The following is a 21517-nucleotide window of genomic DNA, read 5'->3' as shown; positions in this document are numbered from 1 at the left end:
CAACTTCACCCTGGAGCTCCATTTCATCAGACAATGGCACCAAACCTCCACTTCCTGTATGTGAAATGTAGTAAAGATCTGGGCTCTGTCACTCCCACATTTTCCTCTTCACAATTGACGTTTCACCTCTTCATCAGTCCATGTTCAGTTCTCATGATGTTCCGCCTAATCACACCTCTGTTTCTTCTCCAGTGAAAGAGTGTGTGGATCACCTGACGGAGGAGGAGGACGAGGACCAGCTGGTGTCGTCTCTGTGGGGGGCGGAGCGTTGTCTACGAGTGCTCGAGAGCGTGAGTCTGAAAACGCAGAGCTTTTATTTTGAAAGGGCCCGTCCCACCGTAAGCTTCACCTGTTCTGTTTGGACTCAGGTCACGGTCCATAACCCGGAGAACCAGGGCTACCTCATCGCCTACAAGGACTCCTCCCTCATCGTCTCCTCCGCCAAGTAAGAACTGACTCCAGCGAGGTACTCGGACCAGGATCATAACCAGATCTGGAGATACCAAAGGATTTGTCAAAAACAGCACAGATTTTATGGATGAATTGTGTTAAAGATGAGCCGATATGTTATGGTTTTTGTTTTTGTTTTTTTGAGCCAATATTTGACCTGCTGCTGTGACCGATAACCGATCATTTTCTTATGTTACAATCACAAATTAGCTTTTCTTTTGTAAAAAATAATAACAAAATGTATTCATCCCGGGATATAAACTCATTAGTTGCATTAGTTGTGAACGATACAGCCATTTAACACTCGTTTATTTCCATTTTGACTCTTTAATCTGTTCAAAGAGAGCACACAGAGAAGGTAGCGGCGGAGAAAATATCAGTATCGCATGAGAGCAGAGTTTCGATATCAGCCAGTACAGATATATACGAATCTGTATCGAAATCGGCCGATGCTGCGACCATTATATATCGCCTGTAAATTTTAGTATATGAATTTCTACCATTTCTCTCCATCTCATCAAACATTAGCATTAAATTAAAATAAAACCCATTTTTCAGTTAATGGAGAAGAAAACGAGTTATTTAAAGTTTAAAAGATTTATATTTATATTTCTGATCTGTTCTGATGTTGTTTCCTCGTCACAGACCTGGACTTGTGTTTTGTTTCATTCGCACGTTTAACACACAAATCCTGCAGAGTTTTCATTTTATTGAGTTCTTCTCTCAAACTGAAAGCGCACTGTTCCACCTTGTGATGTCACGTGGTGATACTGGAAGTGCTCCACTGTGTTTTTAAACTCCACACACCTTCACTAGAATCATTTGGATCATTTCAGTCTTGGAATTGCTAATCTCTGCTGAACTGAAGGTAAACGGAGATGTTGAACTTGAAAACTACCACTTGATGACATCACAAGGTGGAACTGAGCACTTTGAGCTTTGGAGATGTTATAGACTAATAATAAAAAATGAAACAAAACACAACTCCAGGTCTGTTTTTGAGGAGGAAACAACATTAGAACATGATTTAAAGCTACAAGAGTCAATTTTGTGTAATATAGGACCTTTTAAAATAGTTTTTTCAAAGCACTAATTTAACTTTCTCTTGGTTAAACTTGTGAACTGGAGGAAGTGTCGGGACAAAGAGCGTTTGTGAAGGGCGAGTCCAGGCCTTAGCTTCAGCTGCTGGCTCTAACTCGATTACCCCAAAGACCCCAAAGACCCTAGAACACTGCAGAAGACTGGAGACCCCTCCTCTGTTCTGTTCTGTTCCAAAGAGACACTCCTCACATCTGTGGGTTTAGACTTCAGAGAGGTTTGGTCCAAAATCAGAGGCAGATGCGTGTTTTTAATGAGGGATAATTATAAAATCTAGAGCTAAACAAAAGGACACTGTACAGTATAACTTTTGCTGACTGGAGACTACATATTTTGTACTTAAATAATCTCCTTGTGTGGCCTGTGCTCCGTTACTTGGTTTAAATTGAGTTATTTCCGAGTCTGGACCATGAGACAGAAGAAACATCTGCTGCTCTCAAATCTGTATTTCAACTGTTCTTTGTTGGTTAAAATTTCAGAGGGAAAAATCTATAAAACTGACGAACATCAGTATTGATTGATTGATCCGGGTGCATGTTTTAAACTTGTCCACAGACGTAAACGTTTGAGAGAAGAGTGAAATCTGAACGGGCATCTGACATTGTGATCTTCTTGTATTTCCAGAGCCCTGAGGAGGTGCGAGCGAATGATCCAACCGTACAGCCGGGAAACCAACTCCCAGAGAAGTGTGGCCAAAGCTGTGCAGGACTGTATGAGAGCCATCATCGGAGTCCTGCTCAATCTGACGCACGATAACGGTGAGTTTACACGACTTTGACTGGGCTGGGGACGCAGAGGAGGAGACGGGAGGCAGAGGAGGAGGAGACGGGAGGCAGAGGAGGAGGAGACGGGAGGCAGAGGAGGAGGAGACGGGAGGCAGAGGAGGAGGAGACGGGAGGCAGAGGAGGAGGAGACGGGAGGCAGAGGAGGAGGAGACGGGAGGAGGAGGAGACGGGAGGCAGAGGAGGAGGAGACGGGAGGCAGAGGAGGAGGAGACGGGAGGCAGAGGAGGAGGAGACGGGAGGCAGAGGAGGAGGAGACGGGAGGCAGAGGAGGAGGAGACGGGAGGCAGAGGAGGAGGAGACGGGAGGCAGAGGAGGAGGAGACGGGAGGCAGAGGAGGAGGAGACGGGAGGCAGAGGAGGAGGAGACGGGAGGCAGAGGAGGAGGAGACGGGAGGCAGAGGAGGAGGAGACGGGAGGCAGAGGAGGAGGAGACGGGAGGCAGAGCAGAGGGCAGGAGGAGGAGACGGGAGGCAGAGGAGAGGGCAGGAGGAGGAGACGGGAGGCAGAGGAGAGGGCAGGAGGAGGAGACGGGAGGCAGAGGAGAGGGCAGGAGGAGGAGACGGGAGGCAGAGGAGAGGGCAGGAGGAGGAGACGGGAGGCAGAGCAGAGGGCAGGAGGAGGAGACGAGACGGGAGGAGGAGGAGACGAGACGGGAGGAGGAGGAGACGAGACGGGAGGAGCAGAGGAGGAGACGGGGAGAGCAGAGGAGGAGACGGGGGGAGCAGAGGAGGAGACGGGGGAGCAGAGGAGGAGATGGGGGGAGCAGAGGAGGAGACGGGAAGAGGAGAGGACAGGAGGGGCAGAGGATGATGAGTGGGGTCAGATGGGACAGATGATGCGGAGGAGAGGATCAGATGGGGCAGAGGAGTGGGGTCAGATGGGGCAGAGGAGTGGGGTCAGATGGGGCAGAGGAGTGGGGTCAGATGGGGCAGAGGAGGCAGAGTGTGTCTTGTATAACTGTGTTGTGTGTTTTCAGAATGGGGCAGCACTAAAACAGGAGAGCAGGACGAGCTGATCACCACGGCTCTGAACTGTGTCCTTAAAGTTCCTCAGTTTCTGCCTCAGGAGCAGAGGTTCGACATCAGAGTTCTGGTGAGTGACCTCCACAACCCAGTCCAACAATAACAGTGAAAACGAGCTCTGTTCCACCTTGTGATGTCATGAAGTGATAGTTTTCAAGTTAACGTCTACCTTTTACTTTTAGTTCAGTAGAGATGGGCATTTCCAGGGCTCCACTTATCCAAATGAGATTCTAGTGAAGTTGTATGGAGTTTAAAAACACAGTGGAGCACTTCCTGTATTACCACGTGACATCACAAGGTGGAACAGAGTGTCACAGTTAATAATGACCAGACAAAGATTGATTTTTACTGTCTTAAAAACTTGAAAAACAGACCCAGTTCATTCTAAATGGTTTGCAGTATTCTTCACTTTCCTAACAAATACTCACTGTGACTCTCCTTAACTACTACTAGCATGCTAACAGCGCACTTTCTGGTTCATGGATGTTAAAAATACTTTATAATGAGATGCAGACCACACTCTCATTTTGACCTAAGAGCTGTTGTACTGAGGCAAAACTATTCAATTTTTAGGATGTTTTCTTTTCAGTCATAGTTGAAATAAAGTCGTCAGGAATCAAACCGATTTTACTGCATTTTCTGTTTGTGTAGAATTTTTTGAGTCTTTAATAATTTGGATTTAGATGGATAAACGTTATAATCGTCTCCTGTCTTCCTCATGTTTCATCTTCTCCTCTTTCTCTCAGGGTCTCGGTCTGATCATAAACCTGGTGGAGTACAGTGCGAGGAACAGATACGCCGTGATGGAGATGGAGCTGGATGCTGGACCCTGCGACGCCACCGTGATCCAAGGTCCCAACCACCAGGACCAGGACCGGCCCGGGACTCTGAGTGCCATCGCCGCCCTCGTACAGGTATCTGCTCCGGACGGATCCCACAGTTCGACTTTTATTTATCGTCTTTGGATTGAAATGATTAAAAGTGACGACCTGATGTTGAACATTCTCACTTTTTACACCTTGTGGTCGCTGATGGCAGAGCTGTTTTCTCATCACCGGTAGATCAATACCAGCTCCGAACAGTGCACTCTCTTAACGTGTCCATGAGCAAGACACTTTTATTAATCTCAGGCAATAAATGCGTTTATACAGAGCCAAGATGAAAAAACTAAAATGACCTGATGAACGTAAAGATTAACTTAAAGAGGAGGTATTAACTGCTCACACATGACGTATTTAGATCACCATGGTTCATTTTATTATTTTGAAAGTGCTATATTCACCCAAAACGACGGATTAACATGTCCCCCCTTTCTTTGCTCCCCGTGCTAAGGTACTCCCCCTTCAGAGCGACATCACAGCACGATCAGAGTCCATCCCGCTAATGAAACTACCGCACATCGCCTCAGCTTTGTCCAATTGTCCTAGATTATGTTTTATGGTTTTGTGTATTTATGGAGAATTGTTGTGTGGGAGCGTGGATGATGTAGGCTTGTGGGCGGAGCCTTGTACAGGATCATACTGCTAACTGTAAGAAGGGCTTGAATAGGACCCGGGAGAGAGTCACATCTGAAACATCTTCAAGTGTGTTTTTGATGAGGGAACATTATAACATGGTTTAAAAAAAAAAAAAAAAAAAAGTCTTTAGTGTTATACCTCCTCTTTAACGTGTGGATAACAGTTGTGTGTAATTTGCTGTTTTTGTTTTTCATGCTGATGTACCAAGTATCATCTCGGTGTGGTCATTATGGCTTTAAAACTCATCTTTAATCAAAATATCCTCTCTCCAACAGTTGAACTTAAAGGTGTTTCTGTTCCTTCTCAGTTGTTCCTGCAGAGGGAACGTGCAGCGGTGTTAGCGGAGGCGCAGACTGATGACCTCATCAAAGAGGCGCCCAAAGCTCCTCTGGACCAAAGCGGCGAGTGGCAGGAAACGGGCGGAGAGATCCAGTGGGTCGCCAACGACAACGCCAACGACAACGCCAATGACAACGCCCCCGAGAAACAGGACAAGAAGAAGAACGAGGAGGAGGATGAGGAGCTGGACCTCAACAAAGGTTTGTTTAGTCTGATTTATGAAATATGACAGTTAATAATACTCTTAATACTGTAAATGTTACACCATACGACGTCTGTGACAAATACCACCTGGGTTTGTCACTACTATCAGTCTAAACCAGATCTAAAAAGCTCTCAGCCGTGACTTAATGTAGAAATGGAGAAATTTTCATTTGAATCAGTTGGAGTTTCAAGGAGGAGTAAACATTTGTGCTGCTTTGGTCCAGTTGATAGTTTCAGTCAAACTGAGTGATTTCCTGCAGTGTCCTGCCATTAAACAGTACTCCCGCTGTACTATAGTTTCTATTCCTGTGTGACTCGTGTGTTTTGTGTCTCCAGCTCTGCAGCACGCAGGGAAGCACATGGAGGACAGCATCGTGGCCTCGTACACTGCACTGCTGCTGGGCTGCCTCTGCCAGGGCAGTCCTGTGAGTATTTACCCCTGATATTATAGAGTCTACTGCACTAAAGCCTGTTAATCATACAGGTTATACAGACTACTGCATGTACTGCAACCCGGCCTCTGGGGGCGGTCCTGTGTACTATTACCCTGTATTATAATGGTCTACTCTCAGCCCTGTGAGTATTTACTCACATTACCCTGTACTTAAGGCATCACACTCCTGGTGTAATAAACCGTGAGCCACATTAATATAAAACAGAGTCTGCTGTTACTCTGGACAGTCCTGTGTCTGACGTCTCCTTTCCTCATATTAGTGTAGATCCTTATGGATGTGTTATTCTGTTTCTGTATTTTAATAAGATATTTTTTGTATCTTCTCAGATGAATGTGACGACGGTGCGGGAGAACCTGCCCAAAGGAGACTTCTCCATAATGACAGAGATGCTCAAGAAGTTCCTCAACTTCATGAACCTCACGGTGAGTCTCTGCTGAGCTGAAGCTTTATTTACATTTATACACGACATTCACACCACTGTAGTCTGTTCTCAAACCTGTGAACTTTAAAATGACGATGTCACACTCACTCAGTCCACTTCTTTACACAGTCTATGGTCCAAACCTAAAAGTCTGCAGCAAGTTTTGTTCACATGACATCACAATTTTCTGTAATCGCTGTAGTTTAACCTGAGCTGGAGACAGAATCCTGTCACTGTCAGACTGCAGAGGGGAATGTTTCTGTCATTACTGCACCTGCCCACATGAAACAAAAACTGGCACAAAGTTCAACGTCTTCTCTGTCAGTGTAAATAAACAAAAGTGAGATTTTTTCACAGTAGCTTTAGAAAGTGGTGCCATTATTCAAAGACGTGATTGTCGTCAGGCGAAAGGACTTTAAACCGTAAGATTAACGTGATGAGTTTGTGGAGTCAATCCCAAATAATATATAATAATAAGAAGGTTCAACATTTGTGGATCAGAAGTTTTTACCAGAAGTGGTGAATCTCCCGTAGAGTTCCACATAGACCCTCTGGTCTCTGCAGCTGGACTAAAGTGACCGTTTCTTGTTTGATTTTCAGTGTGACGTCGGGACCACGGGGCAGAAGTCCATCTCCCGAATCATCGACTACCTGGAGCACTGCTGAAAAAAACAACAACCTTTTATCCTGAATTTTTTTAAGTCATGTTTCTCAGACGAAGTTTATCGACAAAACGATTTTCACTCTACGTTCCGTTAACTGGCGTTTCCACAGCTCACACTCCGCACCATTTAAAGGGCTCATATTACGCCATTTTCTGATCTGTTATAATGTTGTTTCCTCATCTCAAACATGGAACTTCTTCTCTTGAACAAAAAAACGCTCTGTTCCACCTTGTGATGTCAACATGTGGCAATACAGGAAGTGCTCCACTGTGTTTTTAAACTCCACACATCTTCACTAGAATCATTTGGATAGTTTCAGAGCTGGAGTGACCAATTTCTACTGAACTAAACGCAAAACGTAGCTGTTCACTTAAAAAAAAAAAAACTACCACTTGATGACATCACAAGGTGGAACAGAGCGTTTTGAGCTTTGGAGATGTAGACGAAACAACTCCGGGTCTGTTTTTGAGGCGCTAACAACATTATAACACGACTTAAAGCTCACAAGAGTAATAAAGGACCTTTTAAACATTTCAACCAAAGCACTTCTCACATTTCCATCATTGACCAATCGTATCGTTATTTTAAAACCGATTTGTGAATTTTTAGCTTCGTTTCTTTGCTCGTTTAAAGCACCACACCGTAATACCATAACAACACAAAAAACCTACAAAGAATGTTTCCATTACTTTATGAAATGAGCTGTGAAAATGCCCCTGAAGTCCACTATTTTGTTTTGATCCAAATCTGTCAGGGGGATGGTGTTTAAAACGGGACAAAAATAGAGGTTTGTTTCGCTGTTAATAAATTGTGAAATGGATTTTAAAATGAATGTGCTAGAAGTAAAAAAAATTAAAAAGTTAACATGTGTAGTGTTTTGGATTTCAAATTGTTTCGATAAATTTTATATGATTAAAAATTCAAAATTGCATTGGTGAAATGGTTAACTGTTTAAAACTGAGCTAGCACTTGAAACATAATATATTTAAATTGTATTTTTGAGCTCCAAATCAAGACAGAAAACTAGTTTGGCCGATAACTTGAGCTCGTTTCAATTTGGTCATTTAAATTTTCTTCTGCCATTTGTCAAGAAAATTGTGGCTCGCTTTAAAATAATTTGTTAAAAGTCCGATATTACTTAATGCTCACAAGAGTCAATTTTGCGTCACGTTATAATGTCGTTTCCTCCTCAAAAACAGACTGCTCTAGCGTGTTTTGTTTGATTCACACATGTTTGAGTCACACTTTATTATTCGTCTGTAACATCTACAAACCTCAAAATGCTCTATTCCACCTTGTGATGTCATCAAGTGGTAGTCTTCCAAGTTTTAACAGTGACATTTTTTACCTTTTGTTTAGGAGAGCTTGCCAATTCCAGGAGTGAAATGATCCAAATGATTCTAGTGAAATTGTGTGGAGTTTAGAAACGTAGTAGAGCACTTCCTGTTTTACCACTTGATGACATCACAAGGTGGAACGGAGTGTTTTCTGTTTGAGAGAAGAACATGTGTGAATGAAACAAAACACAAGTCCAGGTTTGTTTTTGGAGAGGAAACATAATAAAATAGATCAGAAAATGGCGTAATATGGGTCTTTTAAGGTTCGTTTGATGCTTTTACCAGTTTTCCGAGAGATTTGGATCTGACTTGCCGGTGGCGTTTCTTGTTCAAATCTTGATGTCATTTCAATCACATTTTAGTTTAAATGTTCTTGTAACTCTCCACACTCCTCGTTAGACGTTTACGGCGCGTTACTGACGCTTTTGTACATAGTTTTTTCTGTAAATAAACCTTTGCGTTCCGAGGATCCGAGCAGCGACGGGAGCGGGACAGAGTTCAGACTTTTCAATGGGACTTTGTATTTTTTTCCTTTTGTAAAAAAACGTGAGGTTTGTTTCGGACAGAGTGGGCGTTATTTGTACATAATTTTAAAATAATAAAAAAATTGCTACTTTCAGTATTTGCCTGTGTGGATTTTTTTGGATCTGTCAATTTTCCAGATTTGGGATTTAAGTGAATGTTTATCTTTATCTGAGTTAAAGGTTAAAGTGGAATTAATAATGAAATCCAATGTTTCGATTCTACTTTCTGGTAAAAAAAAAAAAAAAAAAAGCTTGAATCTAAGTTTGTGCTGCCTTCAGTGGCCTCTGCAATTTCAAGCAGTTGGTAACATCACAAAAAACTGCTGATTACAAACACCTGACTGCAGGGGCGGAGTTTGAAGTGTGGACACCGATTAGACCAATCACACTGTTCTTTATACCTCTAGACCCCGCCCCTCCTCCTCCCTCCCTCTCCCCTTTAGTCCTCCAGAACCTGCCCCTCCTCCTCTCTGTCTCCCCTTTTGTCCTCCAGACCCCGCCTCTCCTCCAACCTTACACTCCCCTTTACTCCTCTAGACCCCGCCCCTCCTCCTCCCTCACTCTCCCCTTTAGTCCTCCAGAACCTGCCCCTCCTCCTCTCTGTCTCCCCTTTAGTCCTCCAGACCCCGCCCCTCCTTCTCCTCATTCTCACCTTTAGTCCTCCAGACTCCGCCCCTCCTCCTCCCTTCCTCTCCCCTTTAGTCCTCCAGACCCCGCCCCTCCCTCTCCCCTTTAGGCCTCCAGACTCCGCCCCTCCTCCTCCCTCACTCCCCTTTACTCCTCCAGACCCTGCCCCTCCTCCTCCCTCTCCCCTTTACTCCTCCAGACCCCGCCCCTCCTCCTCCCTCTCTCTCCCCTTTACTCCTCCAGTTACTGCTCAGTTTTGCAGCTCTTTTTGAAAGTGTTTAGTCCGTCTTTTAATGCGCACTATGTAACTTTTCTAGCGTAGGGTCTGCCACCTGCTTGTCTCCATAGAGATGTTTTACCTGGGATGCTCCACAGTAGGGCATTAAACTCCAGACTATACTGTGAGACATTCAGACAAACTATAGAGAATCATCTTTAAAACAATTGTGTGTCGCAAAAATGTTGAAGATTTGATTCCAAACTATTAAAAAAATAAAGGCTTGTAAACAAAAACTCATTCATATATTTTAGGAATTTATTATAAAAAATACAGTTTCTTTCAGAAGGAACAAACTGATGTGGGTTTTTATAAATTAAGAGTGAACGATTCTGGACTTTGGATATTTGTCCATTTGGTTCACACAGTTTTAGACAAAGACCCTGTGTTCTCCTTCAGTTCAGTGCAAAGCAGATTTTCAGTAGAGCTAAAAAAAAACATGTCGACTCTTCTCAAGGGCTCATTTTACTCTAGTTTATGATTTCTGTTGTGTTTTTTCATTACAAACAGACCTGGAGTTGTGTTTTGTTTCATTTTCTCAAACAGAAAACACTCTGTTCCACCTTGTGATGTCATCATGTGGCGATACAGGAAGTGCTCCACTGTGTTTTTAAACTCCGTATATCTTCCCGAGAATCATTTGGACAATTTCAGACGTGGAATTGCCAAATCTACCACTGAATTAAAATTAAAAGGAGGCTGTTGTGTCGCTGTGTAACTTGAAAACTACCACTGGATGACATCACAAGGTGGAAAGGAGCATTTTGAGGTTTGGAGATGTGACAGACTAATAATAAAAAGTTACTCAAACATGTGTAAGTGAAACAAAACACAACTCCAGGCCTGTTTTTGATGAAGTAACAGCATTAGAACACGATTTAAAGTTCACAAGTGTCAGTTTTGTGTAATATGAGCCCTTTAAATTTCAAAATTAAATAACAAAATTCAAAGTAAATTCACATTGACAGTATTTGCCCAGAGTCACTTGCTGCCGCTGCTTCTTTCCCACGCGTTCCCACTGTGTCGTTCCTCCAGGAGCTCAGCGGGGTGATGGTGCGCTGTGGCCGGCGTGTGCGCTCTGAGCCCCGGGGGTCCCTCCTGGAGCAGCTCGCTCAATGTGGCGATGTAAATCTGCGCCATCTGCAGCGTCTCGGACTTGGACAGCTTCTTGTCGCTCTCCAGGTTCGGGATGACGCTCCGGAGCCGGTCAAAGGCCACGTTTAAGCCGAGCATCCTCCTCCTCTCCCGGGCGTTTGCGGCGAGTCTCCTCCGCCTCTGCGCCCGCTCCAAGGCGCCTGTGTCCGGCTGCGGGGAGAGAGGAGTCAGGGCTGTGCTGGAGCTAAGACTCATTCAGATTTAAGCTTCACAAAGTCACAAAAAACACAGATCTCACTCAAACAAAACCAAATACTGTCAACCCACTCAATGCATTACACCTTAACTTCAATTAACCGACTAATTTTAATATTATAATCGATACTTGCACTTCCCTTCCTCCACTGTTATACCTGCACAGTTTGTACTGTAGTAAAGTGCTGTATTTAAGTAGAATATTTAAGTATCTGTGCTTCACTTAAGTACATTTTACAGCAGATACTTTTTGACTTTTACTCAAATACATCTAAGAGCAGTATTTGTACTTTCTACTCCACTGCATGTTTGGACTAGTCTGAAAAGTAAAAAGTACTTTTCATATGATTAAACGGGTTATTTTTTACTATGTTCGTGGAAAGATCCCGATTGAAGTTTTCTCAGCTTTGAGCAAACACAAATAAATCCACAAAATTCATGAGAAAAATTAAGACATTATTTGTGTTTATTTGTATTTTTACTGTGACCAAAATATTTGTAATTTTTTTATTTGTATCACTGCATTTTACACTTTAATAAATGAACTTTTACTTTTTACTCTTAAAGTACATTTTTAAACGGATATTTAAATACTTTCACTAAAGTAGATTTTTCCATGTGATACTTTTACTTGAGTAAAATTTTACCTCTGTATCTAAGACAACTGAGTATTTCTTCACCTCTAATGTCTACTCTGTTTTGGCTGAAAAAGTAAAAAAAAAAATCCAAATAAAATGTTCCTAAACTCTAAGGATATAAACATGAGTCCCATGAGTGAAACATCCTGTGACTCTACGTACTGTGCAGAGGTAGTGCAGAGATCCGTCTCCGAGTCGAAGCTCCACCACCGCGTGCGCAGAAGGCGAGGCCTGTCTGGTCTCGTGCCCGGGTTTGACGCGCTCTGGCCCGGGTTTGACGCGCTCTGGCCTGGGTTTGACGCGCTCTGGCCCGGGTTTGACGCGCTCTGGCCCGGGTGCGCCTCTCTGCTCCTGTGGATCCGCGGTGATCAGAGGCATCTTCTGTAAAACTCTGCTCCAAAACTCTGCTCCTCTGGACGAGTTTGTGGAGTTTAAGTAGCGCGGGTTTGGGGGCGTGGACAGGGTCGTGTGTGGGGTCGTGTGTGCGGGCCCGCGGGGGCTTTGACCAAGTTCATCAAAAGGGAATTAGAGACAAGCGGGAGGACACAGGAGAGGAGGACACAGGGGAGGAGTACAGAGGGGAGGGGGACACAGGGGAGGAGGACACAGGGGAGGAGTACAGAGGAGAGGAGGACACAGGAGAGGAGGACACAGGAGAGGAGACCAGAGGAGAGGACAAGAGGAGAGGAGGACAGAGGGGAGGAGGACACAGGAGAGGAGACCAGAGGAGAGGACAAGAGGAGAGGAGGACACAGGAGAGGAGGACACAGGGGAGGGGGACACAGGGGAGGAGTACAGAGGGGAGGAGGACAAAAGGAGAGGAGACCAGAGGAGAGGAGGACAAGAGGAGAGGAGGACAGAGGGGAGGGGGACACAGGAGAGGAGGACAAGAGGAGAGGAGGACACAGGAGAGGGGGACAAGAGGAGAGGAGGACACAGGAGAGGAGGACACAGGAGAGGAGGACAGAGGGGAGGACACAGCAGAGAAGGACATAGGAGACGAGGGCAGAGGGGAGGAGGACAGAGGGGAGGAGGACACAGGAGAGGAGTCCTGAGGTCTGGAGTAATCTGGAGTCACTGCTGCAGATGACACTTGAGTCTGTTCTTAGTTTAATCATGTCCTGGCCTCGGTGTGAGCTCTGGTGGGAAACGTCGTCTGGAATCGCACCATCAGCCTGTGACCCAGTCTGTCTGAATGCTCTGCTGATATTTATGTCGAGAGCGGGATTCAAACCGACAACCTCGTCTCTTTCTTCTGAATAAACTTCCCACAAATAAACCGTTTTTCTCCTGTACAAACACAGGCCGTGTGGGTGAAGTGTCTTGCTCAACGACACAACAATAGCAGGTCTAATAACAGCGAGACATGATGAAGTAAACAGAAAAAGACTGAAACGTTCTGTTTGGTGGATCCTGTTACTGCAAATCTTCAGAATGAATAAAAATCATTTGTCAAATTTGAAACATTATTGGCGAGAAGATTTATTTTATTGAATTAGAAACAAAAAAAACTCAAATATATATTAATCTATTGTATAAAATAATAAAACATGTACAGCTAGAAAATAATTTGAAAGTGGCCATTTTTCACTTGACGGGATGTGTTTCTGAAATACTTTGACAGTATGTTACCTGAACCCCACCTTTCCCTTTTTAAAAAACATTTTAATTAATTATTTTATTTTTTCTATTTATTTTATTTTTATTTATTTTATTACAGGTCTATTGCCTTCTTTATGTAAATACTTTATATATTAATTCCATTATTGTCATGTTACTATTATTATTATTGTTATATATATATATTTTCTTTACCTATTTAAAACTTTAATAAAAAGATTTTTTTTTTTAAAAATCTGAAAAGAAAAAATATTTTGTATTGTATTTTAACCATTTTCATAATTTGAGCAAAAAAAAAAAAATAGACAAATGTCAAGCAACAGCAAAGAAAAAAACAATTCACTTTCCGTTGGACAAAATTCAGCATAAATCTTCCTGAAAATCGATACTTTTGAAGCTTTCTACGTCCTCAAAGAGTAAAAAGTAAAAGTATTTCACGCAGATTTGAAGTACATTTTTAAACCAGGACTTTAAGCTGATTTTTTCATGTGATACTTGAAAAAATCCCCGTCCCGGGGCGACTGTGGCTATGGATAAGTATCAAAGTACCAGTTTCTAAAGGTTTGAGCCTGAGTTTGGAGGAAGAGGAGGAAGATGAAGGAGGAGGTGGGTAAAAGGAGGGGTAGCGGCGGCAGAGGAGGCGTCTGGGGAGGTGCTGGGGAGGGGCGGGTGCAGGAGGGGCGGGTGCAGGAGGGGCGGGCGCAGGAGGGGCGGGCGGCGCTGACAGTTGTTGGCACGCTCCGCTTTGTTAAACCCAATGAAACGGCTCATCGAAGCAACACGCTCCACAGATCAAACCAACACAACAGGAGGGAGGGAAAGAGATGGAGGGAAAGAGAGGGAGGAAGAGAGAGAAAGAGAGAGAAAGGGAGAAAGAGAGAAAGAGAGAGAGTCGATAAACAAAAGCGCTCCCCTGCCAGACCACGACTACAACAGGAGAGTCGATAAAACAGGAGAAACAAAAGACCCACATTACTGCTGCTGTGAGACTCTGAAACTGAAACAGGGAGAGATTTTATGGTCCCACACGACGACTAGTACTTGTACTTATACTACGACTACTTGTACTCATAATCTTGTGCTTAAATGTTGTTTTCTCTGCCTTTTACTTTGTGTTGGGGTTATCCATCCATCCATCCATTTTCTTCCGCTTATCCGGGGCCGGGTCGCGGGGGCAGCAGTCTAAGCAGGGACTCCCAGACTTCCCTCACCCCGGACACGTCCTCCAGCTCCTCCGGTGGGACCCCAAGGCGTTCCCAGGCCAGCCGAGAGACATAGTCCCTCCAGCGTGTCCTGGGTCTTCCCCGGGGCCTCCTCCCGGTGGGACATGCCCAGAACACCTCCCTAGGGAGGCGTCCAGGAGGCATCCTGAGCAGATGCCCGAGCCACCTCAGCTGGTTCCTCTCAACGTGTAGGAGCAGCGGCTCTACTCCGAGCTCCTCCCGTGTGACCGAGCTCCTCACCCTATCCCTAAGGGTGCGCCCGGCCACTCTGCGGAGGAAGCCCATTTCAGCCGCTTGTATCCGCGATCTTGTCCTTTCGGTCATTACCCAAAGCTCATGACCATAGGTGAGGGTAGGAACGTAGATTGACCGGTAAATCGAGAGCTTCGCCTTCCGGCTCAGCTCCTTCTTTACCACAACGGACCGATACAGCGACCGCATCACTGCAGACGCTGCACCGATCCGCCTGTCAATCTCCCGCTCCATCCTTCCCTCACTCGTGAACAAGACCCCGAGATACTTGAACTCCTCCACTTGGGGCAGAGACTCACCACCCACCCGGAGAGAGCAAACCACCTTTTTCCGGTCGAGAACCATGGCCTCGGATTTGGAGGAGCTGATTCTCATCCCAGCCGCTTCACACTCGGCTGCAAACCGCCCCAGTGCCTGCTGCAGGTCCTGGCTCGAAGAAGCCATCAGGACAACATCATCTGCAAACAGCAGAGATGAAATCCTGTGGTTCCCAAACCAGGCCCCCTCCGGCCCCTGACTGCGCCTAGAAATTCTGTCCATAAATATAATGAACAGAACCGGTGACAAAGGGCAGCCCTGGCGGAGTCCAACATGCACTGGGAACAGGTCTGACTTACTGCCGGCAATGCGAACACAGCTCCTGCTCCAGTCATACAGGGACCGGACAGCCCTTAGCAAAGAGCCCCGGACCCCATACTCCCAGAGCACCCCCCAAAGGACACCACGAGGGACACGGTCGAATGCCTTCTCCAGATCCACAAAACACATGTGGACTGGTTGGGCATACTCCCATGAGCCCTCGAGGACCCGATGGAGAGTATAGAGCTGGTCCAGTGTTCCACGACCAGGACGAAAACCACACTGCTCCTCCTGAATCCGAGGTTCGACTATCGGTCGGATTCTCCTCTCCAGCACCCTGGAATAGACCTTACCGGGAAGGCTGAGGAGTGTGATTCCCCTGTAATTGGAACACACCCTCCAGTCCCCCTTTTTATACAGAGGGACCACCACCCCGGTCTGCCATTCCACAGGTACTGTCCCCGACCGCCACGCGATGTTGCAGAGACGTGTCAGCCAAGACAGTCCCACAACATCCAGAGACTTGAGGTACTCAGGACGGATCTCATCCACCCCCGGAGCCTTGCCACCGAGGAGCTTGCCAACCACCTCAGTGACTTCAGCCAGGGTGATGGACGAGTCCGCCTCTGGGTCCCCAGTTTCTGCTTCCTCCTCGGAAGACGTGACAGTGGGATTGAGGAGATCCTCAAAGTATTCCTTCCACCGCCCGACAACATCCCCAGTTGAGGTCAGCAGCTCTCCACCCGCACTGTAAACAGTGTTGGTGAAGCACTGCTTTCCCCTCCTGAGGCGTCGGACGGTTTGCCAGAATCTCTTTGAGGCCGTCCGATAGTCCTCCTCCATGGCCTCCCCGAACTCCTCCCAACCCCGAGTTTTTGCCTCTGTGACTGCCCGAGCCGCGGCACGCTTGGCCTGCCGGTACTCATCAGCTGCCTCAGGAGTCCCACGAGCCAACAAGGCTCGATAGGACTCCTTCTTCAGCTTGACGGCATCCCTTACTTCCGGTGTCCACCACCGGGTTCGGGGATTGCCGCCGCGACAAGCACCACAGACCTTACGACCACAGCTACGAGCAGCCGCATCAACAATAGAGGTGGAGAACATGGCCCACTCGGAGTCCATGTCTCCAACCTCCCCCGAGATCAGGGAGAAGCTCTCTCGGAGGTGGGAGTTGAAGACCCCCCTGACAGAGGGCTCCGCCAGACGTTCCCAGCAGACCCTCACAATACGCTTGGGCCTGCCAGGTCTGTCCGGCTTCCTCCTCCGCCAGCGGATCCAACTCACCACCAGGTGGTGATCAGTTGACAGCTCAGCCCCTCTCTTCACCCGAGTGTCCAAGACACGCGGTCGGAGGTCAGATGACACGACAACAAAGTCGATCATCGACCTCCGACCTAGAGTGTCCTGGTGCCATGTGCACCGATGGACACCCTTGTGGTCGAACATGGTGTTTGTTATGGACAAGCTGTGACTAGCACAGAAGTCCAATAACAAAACACCGCTCGGGTTCAGATCGGGGAGGCCGTTCCTCCCAATCACGCCCCTCCAAGTGTCACTGTCGTTACCCACATGGGCGTTGAAGTCCCCCAGGAGAACAACGGAGTCCCCGGTTGGTGCACTGTCTAGTACCCCTCCCAGGGGCTCCAAGAAGGCCGGGTACTCTGCACTGCTGTTTGGCCCGTAGGCCGACACAACAGTGAGAGACCTGTCCCCGACCCGAAGGCGCAGGGACGCGACCCTCTCGTTCACCGGAGTGAACCCCAACACGCAGCGGCTGAGCTGTGGGGCAATGAGCAAGCCCACACCAGCTCGCCGCCGCTCCCCGCGGGCAACGCCAGAGAAATGGAGAGTCCAACCCCTCTCAAGAAGATGGGTTCCAGAGCCCAAGCTGTGCGTGGAGGTGAGGCCGACTATATCTAGCCGGTAACGCTCAACCTCCCGCACAAGCTCAGGCTCCTTCCCCCCCAGCGAGGTGACATTCCATGTCCCCAGAGCTAGTCTCCATGTCCGGAGATCCGGTCGTCGAGGTCCCCGCCTTCGACTGCTACCCGGATCTCTCCGCACCCGCCCCTCATGGCTCCTCCCGCAGGTGGTGGGTCCACGGGAGGAAGGCCCCACGTCGTTTCTTCGGGCTGGGCCCGACCGGGCCCCGTGGGGAAAGGCCCGGCCACCAGGCGCTCGCTGCCGAGCACCCACCCCAGGCCTGGCTCCAGGGTGGGGCCCCGGTAACGCCAGTCCGGGCGACGTAACTGGCCTTGATCTTTTACTTTCCATGATGGGCTTCTGAACCGCTCTTAGTCAGACCCGTCTCCCAGGACCTGTTTGCCATGGGTGACCCTACCAGGGGCATGAAGCCCCCGACAACATAGCTCCCAGGATCATTCGGGTGCTCAAACCCCTCCACCACGTTAAGGTGGCGGTTCGGGGTGTTGGGGTTAAAATGTCAAAATTAGACGTGACTATTTCCAGACTACAGCTTTAAATATCTGACAAAACAAATAAAAATAAAAAATAAAATAGAGCAGAGACAAAAAAACAGAAGATAAAACTGAGACAAATGTGGAATAAAAAATTTAAAATGAAATGAAATATTATGAGACTTTCTGGGACAACTGTTATCAGTAAATAGTGTTGAAAATGTGCAGCCAAGACTGAACCAGGACTGAACCAGGACTGAACCAGGACTAAACTGGGTCTAAATCAGGACTGAACCAGGACTAAACCAGGACTAAACCAGGACTAAACCAGGACTGAACCAGGACTGAACCAGGACTGAACCAAGACTAAACAATGGGGCTAGAACAGAACTGAACCAAAAATCAGATAGTAATTGATATAAACTAGTATTGAAACTAGATACTCATCTGAGCAGTATTAATACTAAAAAGTCACGTTCACTGGACTGAACCTGAAGCTTTAGACTGAAGCTTTAGACTGAAGCTTTAGACTGAAGCGTTAGACTGAAGCTTTAGACTGAAGCGTTAGACTGAAGCTTTAGACTGAAGCTTTAGACTGAAGCGTTAGACTGAAGCGTTAGACTGAAGCTTTAGACTGAAGCGTTAGACTGAAGCTTTAGACTGAAGCGTTAGACTGAAGCGTTAGACTGAAGCTTTAGACTGAAGCGTTAGACTGAAGCTTTAGACTGAAGCGTTAGACTGAAGCGTTAGACTGAAGCGTTAGACTGAAGCGTTAGACTGAAGCTTTAGACTGAAGCGTTAGACTGATGTGGAGCTGGATCTTTCACAAGTATAAGACCCATGGACAAGTATACACCCATGGACCCAAGAAAGTACGACCATTTAATGTCAAAAATCACCTTCAAATATCGAAAAAAAATTGTTTATATCGTCATTGCGGTATCAGAATCGGTTTTGAGTATCAAGTCTTGTCCTTAGTATCAAAGTATCGAATTGTTATAGTTTCAGAACTGCACTAAACCTTCATCACAAAGACGAAAAAAAACCCCAAAAAACATGTACACTCGGCTCGGACCAGGTGACAGTTGCGGCTCTTTGAAGCCCCTCCCCCTTCCTCTCCCACTGTGCTCGGCCCCGCCCCCTGCCCCTCCTCCTCCAATCACGTTCATCGATCCGCTCTGCCATGTGCATCTTCAGACGGTTCATAAACACTAACTGCAGGAGAGTTTGGAGTCATATTTGAAGTTGTGGTAACAATAGTAGTGGTATATGTAGTAGTAGTAGTATTCTGTGTATTATCTCAGTAGTAGCAGCAGTAGTAGTAGTAGCAGTAGTAGTAGTCCTTGCAGTAGCAGATGTAACTGTAGACGTCCTGCTGTGAGGAGCCAATGAAACGCCTCATTGGTTTGGACTCACTTCAGGTCCCACTGTGATCATCTCCTGACCACACACAGGAATCTACCCCACAACCTGGACTAAACCTGGACTAGACCAGGTCTAAACCAGGTCTAAACCAGGACTAGACCTGGACTAGACCAGGTCTAAACATGGACTAGACCAGGTCTAAACCAGGTCTAAACCTGGACTAGACCAGGTCTAAACCAGGTCTAAACCAGGACTAGACCAGGACTAGACCAGGACTAGACCAGGACTAGACCAGGACAATACCTGGACTAGACCTGGTCAAAACCTGGACTAGACCTGGTCTAAACCTGGACTAGACCTGGTCTAAACCTGGACTAAACCAGGACTAAACATGAACTAAACCAGGCCTAAACATGAACTAAGCCTGGACTAAACCAGGACTAAACATGGACTAAACCATGTCTAAACATGGACTAGACCAGGTCTAAACATGGACTAAACCAGGTCTAAACCTGGACTAAACCAGGAATAAACATGGACTAAACCAGGTCTAAACATGGACTAAACCAGGACTAGAACATGGACTAAACATGGGCTAACCACTCTGCCACAGTACCACAGGGAGAACATGTAACCACAAAAAACTTCTCTCTCTCTCTCTTCTTACACATCTCTCCTTTACTTTTCTTAGTTTTTATTCCCCATTTCTCCCTCTTCCCCCTTCTTAATCTCTTCTTTTCTCTCTCATCACCCTCTTTCCTTGCTTCACACTCTCTCTCGTTTTCTCTCCACTCCCCCCTCCCTCTTTCTAATTTCTCTTTTCTGTTTCCCCTTTTCTTTCTCCTCTTTCCTCCCTCTCCCTCTTCTTCCCTTCTCTGTCTCCCTCTCTCTTATTCCCTCTCTCCCACTCCCAGTCTTCCTTTCTTTCTTCTTTCCCTCCACACAGCAGAAAAGTTCCATAATGCATCTTTAAAGTGATAATCGGTGCATTTTGAAGCACTTCCCTGTTTGTTCTGAAGTCGTGTTTCTTCTTCTTTCTTCTCCTCGGGGCAGTTTTGTTGACGCTGAAGCTGAAGTTGTCCATGTTTGAAACATGGATCTGTCTGAGGTCGATCACCGCGGCAACGAGCGACACGTTTGTCCAAGAGAATCTGAAACTGAAACGAGAAAAACACAGACCACACACACACGTAAAGGTGAGGTGTCCCTGTACACACACATGCACACATATATACACATATACACATACACACATCTACAGGAGAAGTGTAACTGTCTCTCTCTCTCACACACACAGATATACACACACACACACACATATACACAGACATACACACACACACCCCTACAGGAGAAGTGTAATGGTCTCTCTCTCTCACACACACACACATATATACACATATACACACACATACACATACACACATCTACAGGAGAAGTGTAACTGTCTCTCTCTCTCTCTCTCTCTCACACACACACACACACACACCCCGATACACACACACACACACCCCCACCCACACCCCTACACACACACACACACATATATATACACACACACACATATATACACACACAGATATACACACACACACATATACACACACACAGACAGGGACACTTCACCTGTGTGTGTGTGACTGTGTGTGTGTGTGAGACAGAGACGCTTCAACTGTGTGTGTGTGGGGGTGTGTGTGGGGGTGTGTGTGTGTGTGTGAGAGTGAGAGAGAGAGAGAGAGAGACAGGGACACTTCACCTATGTATGTATGTGTGACTGCGTGTGTGTGTGTACAGGGACACTTCACCTGTACGGGGGTGTATGTGTGTGTGTATGTGTGTGCGTGGGGGTGTGCATGTCTGTGTGTGGGGGTGTGCTTGTCTGTGTATGCGTGAGTCTCTGTGTGTGTGTGTGCGCGCGCATGTCTGTGTGTGTGTATGTGTATCTGCGTATTATTAAGGTACAATTATTCAAAAAAGGTTGAATGTGTAAATGTTGATTTGTACACTGATAAATACAAAAACATGTTTTCTACACTTACAAATATTGCTTTTCACTTACAAATTTGGTTTTATGCTTACAAATATCGTTTTACTCTTACAAATATCGTTTTACTCAAAAGTACGGTTTCATGAGTTTTGAGACATTCATTGCGACAAGTTTGTCTCAATACAGCAGGAGGCGGGGCTAGAGGGGACCGGGGTCACTGTGGTAACGGCTAAATATGAAATATTGAAATATGGAAAATTCAGACAGTACGTTACCTTTATGTGATATTATGATGTGCATTATTAACCTTTTGTATAAGTTGTATACCAAGGTAAATTGCATAGATAACACTTTTTATTTTTCAGA

The 21517-nt window shown here is 46.2% G+C and overlaps 2 protein-coding genes across 2 annotated transcripts in view; one reads left to right on the top strand and one right to left on the bottom strand.

The window, feature by feature from the left end:
* LOC117387220 (wings apart-like protein homolog) overlaps positions 1 to 8910 on the top strand; it is a 33755-nt gene extending 24845 nt beyond the window's left edge. Inside the window, exons 13-21 of the mRNA XM_033984668.2 lie at positions 193 to 290; positions 369 to 445; positions 2173 to 2306; positions 3309 to 3424; positions 4101 to 4268; positions 5179 to 5410; positions 5751 to 5839; positions 6196 to 6291; positions 6891 to 8910. Of these exons, the coding sequence (XP_033840559.1) occupies positions 193 to 290; positions 369 to 445; positions 2173 to 2306; positions 3309 to 3424; positions 4101 to 4268; positions 5179 to 5410; positions 5751 to 5839; positions 6196 to 6291; positions 6891 to 6956 (1076 nt within the window). The 3' untranslated portion in view covers positions 6957 to 8910. The remainder of the gene's footprint in view (positions 1 to 192; positions 291 to 368; positions 446 to 2172; positions 2307 to 3308; positions 3425 to 4100; positions 4269 to 5178; positions 5411 to 5750; positions 5840 to 6195; positions 6292 to 6890) is intronic.
* A 1791-nt stretch (positions 8911 to 10701) lies between these two features.
* atoh1c (atonal bHLH transcription factor 1c) lies at positions 10702 to 12086 on the bottom strand. Its single transcript, XM_033984306.1, has 2 exons — positions 11871 to 12086; positions 10702 to 11025 (listed from the first exon to the last, which is right to left on the bottom strand). Exons 1-2 carry the CDS (start codon positions 12084 to 12086, stop codon positions 10702 to 10704), a joined length of 540 nt encoding a protein of 179 aa, XP_033840197.1.
* Positions 12087 to 21517: the final 9431 nt, after the last annotated feature.

This window comes from Periophthalmus magnuspinnatus, chromosome 19, assembly GCF_009829125.3.
Source record: "Periophthalmus magnuspinnatus isolate fPerMag1 chromosome 19, fPerMag1.2.pri, whole genome shotgun sequence".
NCBI lineage: Eukaryota > Metazoa > Chordata > Actinopteri > Gobiiformes > Gobiidae > Periophthalmus > Periophthalmus magnuspinnatus.
This window is presented reverse-complemented; position numbering and strand designations above follow the sequence as displayed.